Source organism: Notolepis coatsorum (genome assembly GCF_963971535.1).
Source record: "Notolepis coatsorum genome assembly, chromosome: 2".
NCBI classification, from domain to species: Eukaryota; Metazoa; Chordata; class Actinopteri; order Aulopiformes; family Paralepididae; genus Notolepis; species Notolepis coatsorum.
The window spans coordinates 232,159,577-232,177,808 of record NC_140166.1 but is presented as its reverse complement, the minus strand read 5'-3'; the positions used below and the strand labels follow the sequence as shown (position 1 = coordinate 232,177,808).

At 47.2% G+C, this 18,232-nt stretch overlaps 1 protein-coding gene across 1 annotated transcript in view; it reads left to right on the top strand.

Annotated features, from left to right (window-relative positions):
• Positions 1-18,232, top strand: part of LOC311223880 (uncharacterized protein) — a 137,943-nt gene that overhangs the window by 2,785 nt on the left and 116,926 nt on the right. The window contains exons 2-5 of the mRNA XM_084308642.1: positions 2,214-2,364; positions 9,262-9,389; positions 10,451-10,517; positions 12,220-12,425. Coding sequence (XP_084164768.1) covers positions 2,214-2,364; positions 9,262-9,389; positions 10,451-10,517; positions 12,220-12,425 — 552 coding nt within the window. The remainder of the gene's footprint in view (positions 1-2,213; positions 2,365-9,261; positions 9,390-10,450; positions 10,518-12,219; positions 12,426-18,232) is intronic.

Genomic DNA, 18,232 nt, shown 5'->3' with positions numbered 1-18,232 from the left:
CTCTCTCCCCTCTCCCCCTTCTCTCCCCTCTCCCCTCTCCCCTCTCACCCTCTCTCTCCCTCCCCCCCTCTCTCCCCTCTCTCTCTCCCCTCCTTTCCTCTCTCTCCCCCTCTCCCTCTTTCCCTCTCTCCCCTCTCCCCTCTCTCCCTCTCTCTCCCTCCCCCCCTCTCTCCCCTCTCTCTCTCCCTCTCTCCCCTTTCTCCCCTCTCTCCCTTCTCTCCCCTCTCTCCCTTCTCTTCCTCTCTCCTCCCTCCCCCTCTCCCTCTCTCCCTCCCCCCTCTCTTCCCTCTCTCCCCTCCCCCCTTCTCTCCCCTCTCCCCCCTCTCCCCCCCTCTCCCTCTCTCCCCTCTCCCCCTTCTCTCCTATCTCCCCCTCTCCCTCCCTCCCTCTCTCCCCTCTCTCTCTCCCTCTCTCCCCTCTCCCCTTCTCTCCTCTCTCCCCCCTCTCCCCTCCCCTCCTCCTCTCCCCTCTCCCCCTCTCTCCCCTCTCCCTTCTCTCCTCTCTCCCCTCTCCTCTCTCCCTCTCTCCTCTCTCCCCTCCCCTTCTCTCCTCTCTCCCCCTCTCCCTCCCTCCCTCTCCCTCCCTCCCTCTCCCCTCTCCCCTCTCCCCTCTCTCCCCTCTCTCCCCTCTCTCCCTCTCTCCCTCTCTCCTCCTCTCTCCCCTCTCCCCCCTCTCCTCTCCCCTCTCTCTCCCTCCCTCCCCTCTCTCCTCTCCCTCTCCCCTCTCTCCCTCTCTCCCCTCTCTCTCTCTCCCCCCTCTCCCACCTCTCCCCTCTCTCCCCTCTCTCCCCCTCTCCTCTCTCCCTCTCTCCCCCCTCCCTCTCTCCCTCTCTCTCTCCCCCTCCTCTCCCTCTCCCCCTTCTCTCTCCCTCTCCTCTCTCCCCTCTCCTCTCCCCCTTCTCTCCTCTCTCCCCCTCCTCCCCCTCTCCCCCTCTCCCTCTCCCCCTTCTCTCCCCTCTCCCTCTCTCCCCTCTCCCCCTCCTCTCCCATCTCCCTCTCTCCCCCTCCTCTCCTCCTCTCCTCCCCTCTCCCTCCCCTTCTCTCCCTCCTCTCTCCCCCTCCTCCCCCTCTCCCCTCTCTCCCCTCTCCCTCTCTCCCCTCTCTCCCCTCTCTCCCTCTCTCCCTCTCCCCCTTCTCTCCCCTCTCCCCCTCCTCTCCCCTCTCTCCCCCTCCTCTCCTCTCTCCCCTCTCCCTCTCCTCTCTCCCCCTCTCTCCCTCTCCCTCTCTCCCCTCTCCTCTCCCCCTCCTCCCCTCTCTCCCCTCTCTCCTCTCTCCCCTCTCCCTCTCCCTCTCCCCCTTCTCTCCCCTCTCCCTCTCTCCCCTCCCCTCTCTCTCTCTCCCCTCTCTCTCTCCCCCTTCTCTCCTCTCTCCCCTCTCTCCCTCTCTCCCCTCTCTCCCCCTCCTCTCCTCTCTCCCCTCTCTCCCTCTCTCCTCTCTCCTCTCCCCTCCTCTCCTCTCTCCCCTCTCTCCCCTCCTCTCCTCTCTCCCTCTCCCTCTCCCTCTCCCCTCTCTCTCCCCTCTCCCTCTCTCCCCTCTCCTCTCTCCCCCTCTCCTCTCCCCCTTCTCTCCTCTCTCCCCTCTCTCCCTCTCTCCCCTCTCTCCCCCTCCTCTCCCTCTCTCCCCTCTCTCCTCTCTCCTCTCTCCTCCCCCCTCCTCTCCTCTCTCCCCTCTCCCCTTCTCTCCCCTCTCTCCCCCTCCTCTCCCCTCTCCCCTCTCTCCCCTCTCTCCCCTCCTCCCTCTCTCTCCCCTCTCCTCTCCCCCTTCTCTCCCCTCTCTCCCCCTCCTCTCCTCTCTCCCCTCTCCCCCTATCTCCCTCTCTCCCCTCTCTCCCCCTCCTCTCCTCTCTCCCCTCTCTCCCTCTCTCCCTCTCTCCTCCCTCCTCTCCCTCTCTCCCCCTCTCTCCCCTCCCTCCCTCTCTCCCCTCTCTCCCCCTCCTCTCCTCTCTCCCTCTCTCCTCTCTCCCTCTCTCCCCTCTCTCCCTCTCCCCTCTCTCCTCTCCCCCTTCTCTCCCCTCTCCCTCTCTCCCTCTCTCCCTCTCTCCCCTCTCCCCCTCTCTCTCCCCTCTCTTCTCTCTCCTCTCTCCCTCTCTCCCTCTCCCTCTCTCTCCTCTCTCCCTCTCCCTCTCTCCCCTCTCTCCCCCTCCTCTCCTCTCTCCCCTCTCCCTCTCTCCCCTCTCCTCTCTCCTCTCTCCCTCTCCCCCTCTCTCTGTTCCAGCAACATGAGCAGCACATGTCCAGGTTGTTTGATGAAGTCATGGGTTTGGGGGAGTTTGCAGACTCCTCCCGCGGCTCCGTCAGTTCCTCCAGGAGCAGCGGCCACGAGGAGAGGAGCCAGGGAGAGGAGGAGGAGAGGGAGGGGGCGGCAGGCACGGAGGGGAGGGGGAGGAGGAGGGAGAGGGAGAGGGGGGGAGGAGAGGAGAGCTCGGGGAAGGGGAGCGGCAGGCACGGAGGGGTGGAGGAGGAGAGGGAGAGGGGGGGAGGAGAGGAGAGCTCGGGGAAGGGGAGCGGCAGGCACGGAGGGGAGGAGGAGGAGAGGGAGAGGGGGGAGAGGAGAGGAGAGGGAGAGGGGGGGAGAGAGGAGAGGGAGAGGGGGAGGGAGGAGAGGAGGAGGGAGGAGGAGGAGAGCGACGGCAGCGGGCGAGAGGAGAGGGTGGAGCGCGCGGACGAGCAGGCGCCCCTGCCTGAAGCCACCTCCCCCTCCTCAGAGCCACACTCCCCCCCCCGTAACCGTGGAAACCAGCGGGGGAGGTGCGGCAGGAAGCGCAGGGGCGGGGTTTGACGAGGACCTAGAAGGACTTCCCGTTTACGGTGCTGACGAGGAGGAGGAGGAGGAGGATGAAGATTGGCACTACGCCTGCCAATGGAAACCGACGACGCGGACGCAAACAAACCGGACAAGAGAAGCGGCCAATCGGAGAGCAGGAACAGAGCGGTCCGGGAGGAGCCAATCACCAGCTCGCCGGTGGAGAAGGAGGGAGCGAAGGAGCGAGCGAAGGAGGGAGAGAAGGAGGGAGAGAAGGGAGCGAGAGAAGGAGGGAGAGAAAGGGGGAGCGTCGCTTCAGCCGACACCTCCCACTCCTCCCAAGACCCTGAAAACAGCCAGGTAAGATTACATTTAACAGAGAAGGAGTCAGCGAGTCACTATTATCACTTTACCACGACCAAGATACTGAGTCACTATTATCACTTTACCACGACCAAGATACTGAGTCACTATTATCACTTTACCACGACCAAGATACTGAGTCACTATTATCACTTTACCACGACCAAGATACTGAGTCACTATTATCACTTTACCACGACCAAGATACTGAGTCACTATTATCACTTTACCACGACCAAGATACTGAGTCACTATTATCACTTTACCACGACCAAGATACTGAGTCACTATTATCACTTTACCACGACCAAGATACTGAGTCACTATTATCACTTTACCACGACCAAGATACTGAGTCACTATTATCACTTTACCACGACCAAGATACTGAGTCACTATTATCACTTTACCACGACCAAGATACCTGAGTCACTATTATCACTTTACCACGACCAAGATACTGAGTCACTATTATCACTTTACCACGACCAAGATACTGAGTCACTATTATCACTTTACCACGACCAAGATACTGGGTCACTATTATCACTTTACCACGACCAAGATACTGAGTCACTATTATCACTTTACCACGACCAAGATACTGAGTCACTATTATCACTTTACCACGACCAAGATACTGGGTCACTATTATCACTTTACCACGACCAAGATACTGAGTCACTATTATCACTAGGGATGCACCGAATGGGAAATTCTTGGCCGAAACCGAAAATAGAAAACAGTTGGCCGAAAACCGAAAGCCGAAAGGCCGAAAATGATTCATAGAATAGATTTTTTTTACCAATGTTGTGGAACATTATGATTATGGAAAAATATATGATTATGGCAAAACTTAACTTAAATAATAAATAATCACTAATATGGGTCCATAAAACATTTATTCAGCACTTCTGAATGGCATACAGCACATTAATTCCATCTTTTCTCTGCTGCCGCAGCGGACATCTGTGCTCTACTGAGCGCACCTTTCTAGTCCCCAGCTCAATGTGCTCGCTTGACTCGGCACAGTAGACGCGCGACAGACAGCGTCAATGTGAGAAACACAATCCCCCCCCTCTCGCTCTGAATAATATGCATATTAGATCACTCAGTGATTAACCGCGACGGGCATATGGTGAATGGGGATGTAAAGGCATGTTGAAGACGCATTTGTTGGACGCGTTGTGCGCAGAGTTTACATGGAGGCGGCGCGACTCCCGACAGCGCGACATCATCACAACAACACGCGAATGATATGCATAGATCACTCCTACCGCGACGGGCATAATAGTGAATGAGGATATGGAAGCATGTTGGGACGCATTTGTTGGACACGTTGCGTGCAGAGTTTACATGGAGGCAGCGCGACTCCCGACAGCGCGACATCATCACAACAACAATTTAAATCGATTTTCAAAACAAATTCAATATATATATTAAAAAAAGAAAATTAGGGTCACCTTTGTGAAATGTGATGTTTGGTGAAAGTTAGATTTGCACTTTATTAATCCCAATAGGGAAATTCATTCTGGTTTGATGATCAAGAGGCACCTTTTATTTGTTTTAAGTGAAGTTTGGTGAAAAAGCAAGTTATTGCACTATTAATCCCAATAGGGACATTCATCTTTGTTTGATCAAGAGTAACCTTTTATATGTTATAAAATTTAAGTGAACATTGGTGAAAGTTAGGTTTGCACTTGGTTTGATTTTTTTTGTCAAATAAAATCAAAGGTTATTTGAATGATTTCTAGTTTTCAAGAGAAAAGAATCTATTAAAATCGTAAATCGGATTTAAAAGAAAATTATCTGAGATTTTATTTTTAGGCCATATCGCCCCCAGCCCTACAGTAGAGCTTCATATTCAGTAGAGCTCCCAGTCCTACAGTAGAGCTTCATATTCAGTAGAGCTTCATATTCAGTAGAGCTCCCAGTCCTACATGATCCATGATGACAGTAGAGCTTCATATTCAGTAGAGCTCCCAGTCCTACATGATCCATGATGACAGTAGAGCTTCATATTCAGTAGAGCTCCCAGTCCTACATGATCCATGATGACAGTAGAGCTTCATATTCAGTAGAGCTCCCAGTCCTACATGATCCATGATGACAGTAGAGCTTCATATTCAGTAGAGCTCCCAGTCCTACATGATCCACGATGACAGTAGAGCTTCATATTCAGTAGAGCTCCCAGTCCTACATGATCCATGATGACAGTAGAGCTTCATATTCAGTAGAGCTCCCAGTCCTACATGATCCATGATGACAGTAGAGCTTCATATTCAGTAGAGCCCCAGTCCTAACATGATCCATGATGACAGTAGAGCTTCATATTCAGTAGAGCTCCCAGTCCTACATGATCCATGATGACAGTAGACCTTCATATTCAGTAGAGCTCCCAGTCCTACATGATCCATGATGACAGTAGAGCTTCATATTCAGTAGAGCTCCCAGTCCTACAGGATCCATGATGACAGTAGAGCTTCATATTCAGTAGAGCTCCCAGTCCTACATGATCCATGATGACAGTAGAGCTTCATATTCAGTAGAGCTCCCAGTCCTACATGATCCATGATGACAGTTCATATTCAGTAGAGCTCCCAGTCCTACATGATCCATGATGACAGTAGAGCTTCATATTCAGTAGAGCTCCCAGTCCTACATGATCCATGATGACAGTAGAGCTTCATATTCAGTAGAGCTCCCAGTCCTACATGATCCATGATGACAGTAGAGCTTCATATTCAGTAGAGCTCCCAGTCCTACAGTAGAGCTTCATATTCAGTAGAGCTCCCAGTCCTACATGATCCATGATGACAGTAGAGCTTCATATTCAGTAGAGCTCCCAGTCCTACATGATCCATGATGACAGTAGAGCTTCATATTCAGTAGAGCTCCCAGTCCTACATGATCCATGATGACAGTAGAGCTTCATATTCAGTAGAGCTCCCAGTCCTACATGATCCATGATGACAGTAGAGCTTCATATTCAGTAGAGCTCCCAGTCCTACAGTAGAGCTTCATATTCAGTAGAGCTCCCAGTCCTACATGATCCATGATGACAGTAGAGCTTCATATTCAGTAGAGCTCCAGTCCTACATGATCCATGATGACAGTAGAGCTTCATATTCAGTAGAGCTCCCAGTCCTACATGATCCATGATGACAGTAGAGCTTCATATTCAGTAAGAGCTCCCAGTCCTACATGATCCATGATGACAGTAGAGCTTCATATTCAGTAGAGCTCCCAGTCCTACATGATCCATGATGACAGTAGAGCTTCATATTCAGTAGAGCTCCCAGTCCTTCATGATCCATGATGACAGTAGAGCTTCAGTAGAAGGAAGCGGCAGTTTTGTGAATGGAACCAGGGTAGTGAGTAGCGTTATAGTTTTTGATCGTGCGAACAGCGATTTAACACAACAGGGGGCAGCGACGGCTGCCAGACATTGACCTAGGACTAATGGGAACCTAAGGAGGACAATACACTACCTGAAGCATACTGCACCTTATGTGACACTGTGAATACTGTGAATATATATCTCATTTAGTTAGATAGTTAAATTATATTGACCAAATTGTTTACACTGCTGTGTTGTTTTTTACTACCTGTACCCCCCCCCTTCCCCCATGCTCAGTATATTTTTACTGTATTTATTTCTGTATATTTCATTTTTATTCTATTTTACTCTACTCTTATCCTAGGCAACTTGATTGATTTGTGTTATTATTCTAATTCGTGACCTGTCCTGTCTAAATGTATTCTATTCTATGTTTTCTTTTATTTATTAAATGGTAAACGGTACACTGTGGCCCTGTCGTGCGCGTTCAGACTCCCGTTAATGACCTACTCTGCTTCAATGGTGTGCGAAACTCAAAGAACGTCGGATATTACACCTACATTTACAAATACAAAAAAATTCATAATTTTTCGAAAATCTTTACAAATAAACAAACGAAAAGGATAGGTTTTAATCCGAAGGCGTATAGAGCAAACTACCCCTAATTCAAAAACAAATTCAAAAAAGTTAGTTTTCAAAATGTAACAAACAAAAAAATCAACAATCAACAAAAACCGATCCCGAAAAGAACAAAAAAAGTTAGTTTGCAAGATAAAACAAACAAACAAAAAATCAACAATCAACAAAACCGTTCCGAAAAGAACATAAGCCAACATATAAATCAATCAATCAATACTACTACTACTACTACTACTACTACTACTACTACTACTACTACTACTACTACTACTACTACTACTGTTTCTGTATGTCTTGATATATAGTATAATATATATATATATTAGAGCTGGGCCGTTAACGGCGTTAACGTGCTGCGTTAACGCTATACTAGTATCGCGCGATAATATAATTAACGCATTAATCTAAAAAAAAAAAAAAAAAAATTACATTTTTTTTCTACCTTTATTTACCCAGGGTAGGTTCGCTGAGCACAGATGTTCTTTTCCATTCACACCTGGGAGCTGCCCAGTACAACCACAGTTGACACCATTGGCCACTGAGCAACTCCACTGGAGCAGTTGATTCAAGCCATGTCACATAGTTCAAGTTTGAAATGATTCTTTCTGTTTTGCTCCTGAGAGTGTGCTAGATACTGTACTGTACTGGTAATATTATCTATTTGTGTTAACTTCTGAATAAAACAACTTATTAAACACAAGTACATCTTATTGAACATTATTTTGATATTTCATTACCAATTATCATAGCAAAACAGCTTTTTCAAACAGTCTGTAATGCATTTTGGAAACGGGAGATGGGCTCATGGTGTAATGGGCCACCTGGCCTGAGAAACATAAGGAGGAAAGAAAAAGTAAGGACTTACTTCTGGTCATTATTTGGTAGAACACACATATTTTGAATGCCTTCGGCAGGTTTCGGCAGGTTTTTTTCTTTTTTTTTTAGCCATTTTAATCTAGATTAATCTAGATTAAATCCAGGATTGCAGATAGATTAATCTAGATTAAAAAAAATGATCTATGCCCACCTCTAATATATATATAATATTGAATGTGTTTTCTGCCTCGTCAGATGGAGTGGTGGAGCAGTGCAGGGAGACAGACAACAGCCAGCAGGCAGAGGTGAGAATCCACCAAACCAAACCAAACACCTTCCTAAAGGTATATCTCTATGCATTTGACAAAGTACGACATGCTAATAGATTCAAGATTGTTTATTGTCATATGCACAGTTAAAATAGACAGTTTGCCATACAATGAAAATCTTACTTTGCTAGTCCACCCTTCACACAAAAAATCACACAATACTTAACTTAAACATATTTAAATACAAGCGAGTGCTAGAAAATAAGGTAAAATAGATAAAATATATATACAAGGCACAGTGAGTTACATTGCACGTTCCGATCATGTGAATGGAGGTGACAGTGGTCACAGCAGCAGTTAAAAGTGTCTTAGTGATTCATAGTTCATAGTAGAAGCCAAGGTGTGTGTGAGGTGGGGGGGGGGGGGGGGGGGGGGGGGGGGGGGGCTAGGCATTCAAGAGTCTGATGGCCTGTGGGTAGAAACTGTTTGTCAGTCTCGTAGTTCTGGCTTTCAGACTCCTGTATCGCCTGCCTGATGGCAGGAGGTTGAAGAGTCTGTGTTGGGGGTGTGTGCTGTCCTTAATGAGGCGCGCGCCCCCTGGTGCGTTCCCAGCATTAGTCTACATTGAAATGTTATCTATAGCACCTTTTAAGTTGACTAATGTTAGCTAGTGAACTTTGGAGTCCTGTTTTGGGTAAGCTAGCAGATTGTTGAGTCATAGAGAAAGATCTAACTAGTAAGAGTAGGTAAGTAAGGGATATATACAGATATAGATATATACAGGTATGTTAACTGGAATACAATGCCGGTATCCAGACAGCCAGGTAGTTAAACCCTTTCACTGCCACACCAAACGGTTAACCCTTTCACTGCGACAATACAGAAGGTCAACTCTTTCACTGCCGCATGACAGCAGGTTAACCCTTTCACTACCCACACTACAGAAGGTTAACCCGTTAACTGTCTGTAGTGTGATAGTAAAGGGTTAACCCTCTGCAGTGTGGTAGTGAAGGGTTAACCCTCTGCAGTGTGGTAGTGAAAGGGTTAAATGAGGACGTGCGTCATGTTGTTTCAGAAGAGTGACGCGCCGGAGCTGAGCCGGACGGAGCTCCGCCCCCTGTCGTCAACATCAAGGACGAACCAATAGATGAAGGTTATGATGCAGCGCTGCTTCCTCCCAGCTCTGCCAGGAACATCAAGGAGGAGCTGGAGACACAGGAGGTACAGTGTGAAGGAATCTATGTTTTTCAATGTGTATATAATGTATGTATTGGTGGGTGACAGCATCTACTCAGACGGATCTATAGATCTTAAAAGTAGCCAGCAGCCAGTGTGTGTCTCCACGGTAGCAAGCAGGGTGTGTGAATGCCAAGGTCGTCAGCAGGTTTGTAACCAAAACATTGATAAGCACTGAGAGCAGGCAGGTTTGGTCAGAGAGAACTAGGGGATAGTTTGACATCGATAGAACCATGCTAAAGGTTTGATTTTGATTTTATTACGGATCCCCATTAGCTGGTGCCATGGCAACCAGCTAGTCTTCCTGGGGTCCACAAGGTGAAGAGCAGTTGCCATGCAGTGCGTCACGTAGTAACGAGAAAAGGGGGCGGGCCCCCGTTGCTAGGGAGAAGACGTTATAATGTGAGTTTCTTCCAGGATAATTAGATTAAGACACGAAGCAGACGCGAGCAGACGCGTTGACAGATAATTTGAAACGACCTCCCCTCGCGGTGGGCGGGGGAAGGAATGGGAGTGCCACGACATCACTGGCTTCGGCTGACAGGGAAGGCCTTTGGACAGCTAGGCCGCACGGACCACCGAGTGGGGTAACAGGAGAGAGATCGTTAGAATAATGAATTTAGTTCCTTCTAAGGCTTTTCAAGGACAATACAGACTGTTTTCCATCTGGTACAGAGGCTTTGTTTATGGAATAAACAAAGTTTTTCCAAGAAAGGTACCACGTCTGCCAGTGTCCAATTCTTATGATTACGGATTGCATTAAGGGGGATGACAAAGTTGTACAGCTAGTATGAGAAGGTCGACTTCAGAGAGAGAAATAAACACAACGCAGAAACTTCACGAACACAGATGACGAGGTGATACTGGCTGATTACAGAAACATCTAACAAGTGTGTGTGTGATTATATATATCTATATATATACATTACACACACGCATGTACTCAGAATTGGAGAATTGTTGGAGAATAAATTAAACCATTTATTAAAGGATGTCCTCATAAGTACCACCCTTACCTGTGTGTGTGTGTGTGTGTGTGTGTGTAGGAGGAGCTGAGGATCAGTTCAGTGTACTCGGTGACGGGAGGAGAGAGCGCCTTCATTTCCCCTACAGGTGACCGCTAGCAACAACAAATACAACTCACTAAACCCAGTGGGGTTCAGCTCAGTGTGTGTCTATCGTGTGTCTCTATTGTGTGTCTATCGTGTGTCTATTGTGTATTGTGTGTCTCTATTGTGTCTATCATGTGTCTCTATTGTGTATCGTGTGTCTATTGTGTCTATCGTGTGTCTCTATTGTGTATCGTGTCTCTTTTTTTTTAACAAATTTTATTTATTTTAAATTTTTGACATGACATAAAACTAGACACAAACATTAACAGTAAAAATCCACAATAAATAAATCACAGGACTATAACAGTCAGTATTTGAATCAATATAAATGTAGATTACAAGATGTATACATAATAATTACAATACAATACAATACATACATATGCTCTTGCTCGCTCTTCAGAACCCTTTCTTTCTCTTACCCCCCCCCCCCCCCGCCCCCCCCCCCCCCCCCCCCCCCCCCCCCCCCCCCCCCCCCCCTCAGGACCCCCTTGGACAATCCAACCATTATTTCGTTTAAAACCAAGGATTACAAATTCATATGCTATGCTTTATCGGCTCCACCACATCTGACCAAATTGCTATACTGCTTCATTAACACCTAGGATTCATGCGGTAGATATCTCTAAATAAATCACATCAAGATAGGTAAGAACCCATACCTTCAGGCACATTTTATCCGGTTGAATCCAACGTGATGCTATTAGCTTTTTAGCCGCCGTAAGACCGGACAAGATTAGCCTCTTTACATGTACAGAGTGTGATAACTGAGAGACATTATTCAGCAACAATACCGAAGGAAGTACAGGTATGGTCAGAAATAAAAATTCTGATAATTGCGTGGTTACTTCTTCCCAGAATATCTTAACAGGGGGGCATTCCCAATACATATGCATAAATGTACCGATATCACCCTTTATACATAAGGAGCATCGAGAGTCTTGTTTAAGCCCCATTCGGTTCAATCGTATAGGAGTCAGGTAAGTCCTATGAATAAAATTAAGATTAATCTGTTGATGATCCGGGTTGCGTGACGCTGACGCTAGTCGAACGTTTGCCCAGACTTCATGCCAATCAAAATCTACTTCCAAGTCTGGTATATCCTTCCTACAAACTGAGTCTAGGGGAAGGATTCCATACGAAGACGTTAGTAAGTGATGATAAAAATCAGATACGAAGCCTCTGAATCACTATTGTGTTTATATCAGTTAGAATCACTATTGTGTTTATATCAGTTAGAATCACTATTGTGTTTATATCAGTTAGAATCACTATTGTGTTTATATCAGTTAGAATCACTATTGTGTTTATATCAGTTAGAATCACTATTGTGTTTATATCAGTTAGAATCACTATTGTGTTTATATCAGTTAGAATCACTATTGTGTTTATATCAGTTAGAATCACTATTGTGTTTATATCAGTTAGAATCACTATTGTGTTTATATCAGTTGGAATCACTATTGTGTTTATATCAGTTAGAATCTCTATTGTGTTTATATCAGTTAGAATCACTATTGTGTTTATATCAGTTAGAATCACTATTGTGTTTATATCAGTTAGAATCACTATTGTGTTTATATCAGTTAGAATCACTATTGTGTTTATATCAGTTAGAATCACTATTGTGTTTATATCAGTTGCTGGTGGGAGAGTCGTCAACAGAGACATGTATTTACTTTAAGGTCCTCATGTCCTCCCAGCCCCTCCTCCTCCAGCCCCTCCTCCTCCCACGCTGACCGCAGCCCCCCCCCACCCCACGGCCATCTTCATCCCAGGGAGAAGTGGTCTCACGGCTCTCCCACTCAGGCCTCTGGTTCCGGTCCAGGCCATGGTCTCGTCGCCCCAGGCCCCTCCGCCCCAGCCCCCCGTCCCAGGCACGGCCGTGCGCTGCAGTGGCTGCTCCAAGGTCAGCGCGCCCTCTACCACCTTAAATATGACATCATGTAACACGACCAGCTGTACCACCTTAAATATGACATCATGTAACACGACCAGCTGTACCACCTTAAATATGACATCATGTAACACGACCAGCTGTACCACCTTAAATATGACATCATGTAACACGACCAGCTGTACCACCTTAAATATGACATCATGTAACACGACCAGCTGTACCACCTTAAATATGACATCATGTAACACTACCAGCTGTACCACCTTAAATATGACATAATATAACACGACCAGCTGTACCACCTTAAATATGACATCATGTAACACGACCAGCTGTACCACCTTAAATATGACATCATGTAACACTACCAGCTGTACCACCTTAAATATGACATCATGTAACACTACCAGCTGTACCACCTTAAATATGACATAATATAACACGACCAGCTGTACCACCTTAAATATGACATCATGTAACACGACCAGCTGTACCACCTTAAATATGACATCATGTAACACTACCAGCTGTACCACCTTAAATATGACATCATGTAACACGACCAGCTGTACCACCTTAAATATGACATCATGTAACACGACCAGCTGTACCACCTTAAATATGACATCATGTAACACGACCAGCTGTACCACCTTAAATATGACATCATGTAACACGACCAGCTGTACCACCTTAAATATGACATAATATAACTTTACCAGCTTTACCACCCAACCCTTTAACTCATTGACTGCCACGCTGTTTTCCCCATCTTTACTCCCTGGCGGCAGCATTTCAGACCGTTTTGATGATGTTTGTAGACCCATCGTATATTCTATATTATAGCTATGGAGACATACTATGGCTCATTTGAAATGCTTATATTTATACTCCCAACAGGGAACAAAACGTTTATTTCTACATACATCCGTTCCTGTGCAATCCCAGGCTAAAGATTCATGCTCATTTTCTAGTAGGAGAGATATTTTTTGTGAAGCATGCGCAGTTCGTGCTTGTTCGCTCGACACTTATACACTTCCAGGTCAAAGGGCCCATGCCTCATGTTGATACATATTATTGTTCTATTCACAAAACCACGGTGGGTAATCTCACCTGCTTCTCGACTTGGCATCCATTCCGGCTCATCTGGGTCTGACTCGGTAATCTCGCTGTTTGTGTCGCTATCGCTGAGCATTTCAGTGAAATATTCGGGCCCTGGACGTGCTGCGGTGAGACGCTCTGAACAGATAACGTTACATCCCCGGCCGGTTTGGCTTTAGTGTTTTTCTGATTTACCAGAAATGCGGACTCCAACGTAGTCTGGTGAAAACTCACCTCCTGGATAGTCGTCGCCTTGTTTTTCCTCTTCATAATAATCTCCAATTGTTCGCTACACACCGATCACTATTGCCGCCGCCTCTCTCACAAACAGTTTGCTGTTCAGAGTTCATGGGGGGCCAACTGGCCCAGACTTACTCAACAGGTAGGCGACACTGCCACCTATCGGGATTCGATCGTTATCACTGTTACCAGATCCATACACAAGGTGCGGGAGAGTGTCTAGTATCATAATACTTTTTTTTTTATTTATTTTTTTAAACAAAACGATTATACTAATTTTTGGCGTTCAACGCATGGGCGCAAAAAACGAATATACTCGTTAGATAGATAGATAGATAGATAGATAGATAGATAGATAGATACTTTATTTATCCCCTTGTGGAAATTCAGGGTATCTCACATAGCTCGCACAATATACAGACGGTGACAGTTTCTCATTCAGTCGTTCACAGTTATGTCTGCATCATGAATTAAAAAGTAAGCACATGATACAAATTCAAGTAAATCATATCCACCAATAATAGTAAAAACGTGATAAGATAAATGCAGGTGTATAAAAAACAGGTGTATAAAAACAGGTGTATAAAAACAGGTGTATAAAAACAGGTGTATAAAAACAGGTGTATAAAAACAGGTGTGTGTGGGGAACAGGTCAACGGTCAAGGTCCCCCGCACTAGAGAGGGTGTGGTGGAGAGGGGGGTTGGTATTGCCCATGATGGCCAGCAGCTTGCTCTGCGTGCGGCTCTCCACCACGGTCCCCAGTGGGTCCAGTCTCCTCCCCACCACTGAGCCAGCCTTCTTGACCAGCTTATCCAGCCGTCTCATCTGAGCCTCCTGCCTGATGGAACATGTACAACATGTCCCCACACACATTAAGAGACCTGAGCCTCCTGATGGAACATGTACAACATGTCCCCACACACATTAAGAGACCTGAGCCCCCTGATGGAACATGTACAACATGTCCCCACACACATTAAGAGACCTGAGCCCCCTGATGGAACATGTACAACATGTCCCCACACACATTAAGAGACCTGAGCCTCCTGATGGAACATGTACAACATGTCCCCACACACATTAAGAGACCTGAGCCTCCTGATGGAACATGTACAACATGTCCCCACACACATTAAGAGACCTGAGCCTCCTGATGGAACATGTACAACATGTCCCCACACACATTAAGAGACCTGAGCCTCCTGATGGAACATGTACAACATGTCCCCACACACATTAAGAGACCTGAGCCTCCTGATGGAACATGTACAACATGTCCCCACACACATTAAGAGACCTGAGCCTCCTGATGGAACATGTACAACATGTCCCCACACACATTAAGAGACCTGAGCCTCCTGATGGAACATGTACAACATGTCCCCACACACATTAAGAGACCTGAGCCTCCTGATGGAACATGTACAACATGTCCCCACACACATTAAGAGACCTGAGCCTCCTGATGGAACATGTACAACATGTCCCCACACACATTAAGAGACCTGAGCCTCCTGATGGAACATGTACAACATGTCCCCACACACATTAAGAGACCTGAGCCCCCTGATGGAACATGTACAACATGTCCCCACACACATTAAGAGACCTGAGCCTCCTGATGGAACATGTACAACATGTCCCCACACACATTAAGAGACCTGAGCCCCCTGATGGAACATGTACAACATGTCCCCACACACATTAAGAGACCTGAGCCTCCTGATGGAACATGTACAACATGTCCCCACACACATTAAGAGACCTGAGCCTCCTGATGGAACATGTACAACATGTCCCCACACACATTAAGAGACCTGAGCCCCCTGATGGAACATGTACAACATGTCCCCACACACATTAAGAGACCTGAGCCTCCTGATGGAACATGTACAACATGTCCCCACACACATTAAGAGACCTGAGCCTCCTGATGGAACATGTACAACATGTCCCCACACACATTAAGAGACCTGAGCCTCCTGATGGAACATGTACAACATGTCCCCACACACATTAAGAGACCTGAGCCTCCTGATGGAACATGTACAACATGTCCCCACACACATTAAGAGACCTGAGCCTCCTGATGGAACATGTACAACATGTCCCCACACACATTAAGAGACCTGAGCCTCCTGCCTGATGGAACATGTACAACATGTCCCCACACACATTAAGAGACCTGAGCCTCCTGATGGAACATGTACAACATGTCCCCACACACATTAAGAGACCTGAGCCCCCTGATGGAACATGTACAACATGTCCCCACACACATTAAGAGACCTGAGCCCCCTGATGGAACATGTACAACATGTCCCCACACACATTAAGAGACCTGAGCCCCCTGATGGAACATGTACAACATGTCCCCACACACATTAAGAGACCTGAGCCTCCTGATGGAACATGTACAACATGTCCCCACACACATTAAGAGACCTGAGCCTCCTGATGGAACATGTACAACATGTCCCCACACACATTAAGAGACCTGAGCCTCCTGATGGAACATGTACAACATGTCCCCACACACATTAAGAGACCTGAGCCTCCTGATGGAACATGTACAACATGTCCCCACACACATTAAGAGACCTGAGCCTCCTGATGGAACATGTACAACATGTCCCCACACACATTAAGAGACCTGAGCCTCCTGATGGAACATGTACAACATGTCCCCACACACATTAAGAGACCTGAGCCTCCTGATGGAACATGTACAACATGTCCCCACACACATTAAGAGACCTGAGCCCCCTGATGGAACATGTACAACATGTCCCCACACACATTAAGAGACCTGAGCCCCCTGATGGAACATGTACAACATGTCCCCACACACATTAAGAGACCTGAGCCTCCTGATGGAACATGTACAACATGTCCCCACACACATTAAGAGACCTGAGCCCCCTGATGGAACATGTACAACATGTCCCCACACACATTAAGAGACCTGAGCCTCCTGATGGAACATGTACAACATGTCCCCACACACATTAAGAGACCTGAGCCCCCTGATGGAACATGTACAACATGTCCCCACACACATTAAGAGACCTGAGCCTCCTGATGGAACATGTACAACATGTCCCCACACACATTAAGAGACCTGAGCCTCCTGATGGAACATGTACAACATGTCCCCACACACATTAAGAGACCTGAGCCTCCTGATGGAACATGTACAACATGTCCCCACACACATTAAGAGACCTGAGCCCCCTGATGGAACATGTACAACATGTCCCCACACACATTAAGAGACCTGAGCCTCCTGATGGAACATGTACAACATGTCCCCACACACATTAAGAGACCTGAGCCTCCTGATGGAACATGTACAACATGTCCCCACACACATTAAGAGACCTGAGCCTCCTGATGGAACATGTACAACATGTCCCCACACACATTAAGAGACCTGAGCCCCCTGATGGAACATGTACAACATGTCCCCACACACATTAAGAGACCTGAGCCTCCTGATGGAACATGTACAACATGTCCCCACACACATTAAGAGACCTGAGCCTCCTGATGGAACATGTACAACATGTCCCCACACACATTAAGAGACCTGAGCCTCCTGATGGAACATGTACAACATGTCCCCACACACATTAAGAGACCTGAGCCTCCTGATGGAACATGTACAACATGTCCCCACACACATTAAGAGACCTGAGCCTCCTGATGGAACATGTACAACATGTCCCCACACACATTAAGAGACCTGAGCCCCCTGATGGAACATGTACAACATGTCCCCACACACATTAAGAGACCTGAGCCTCCTGATGGAACATGTACAACATGTCCCCACACACATTAAGAGACCTGAGCCTCCTGATGGAACATGTACAACATGTCCCCACACACATTAAGAGACCTGAGCCCCCTGATGGAACATGTACAACATGTCCCCACACACATTAAGAGACCTGAGCCTCCTGATGGAACATGTACAACATGTCCCCACACACATTAAGAGACCTGAGCCTCCTGATGGAACATGTACAACATGTCCCCACACACATTAAGAGACCTGAGCCTCCTGATGGAACATGTACAACATGTCCCCACACACATTAAGAGACCTGAGCCCCCTGATGGAACATGTACAACATGTCCCCACACACATTAAGAGACCTGAGCCTCCTGATGGAACATGTACAACATGTCCCCACACACATTAAGAGACCTGAGCCTCCTGATGGAACATGTACAACATGTCCCCACACACATTAAGAGACCTGAGCCTCCTGACTGGAAGAACAGCCGGCTCTGTCGCTTCCCGTAGAGCGCCTCCGCGTCTGCAGACCAGGCCAGCTTGTCGTCCAGGTGCAGCCCAGTCCAGCTTGTCGTCCAGGTGCAGACCAGGCCAGCTTGTCGTCCAGGTGCAGACCAGGCCAGCTTGTCGTCCAGGTGCAGACCAGGCCAGCTTGTCGTCCAGGTGCAGACC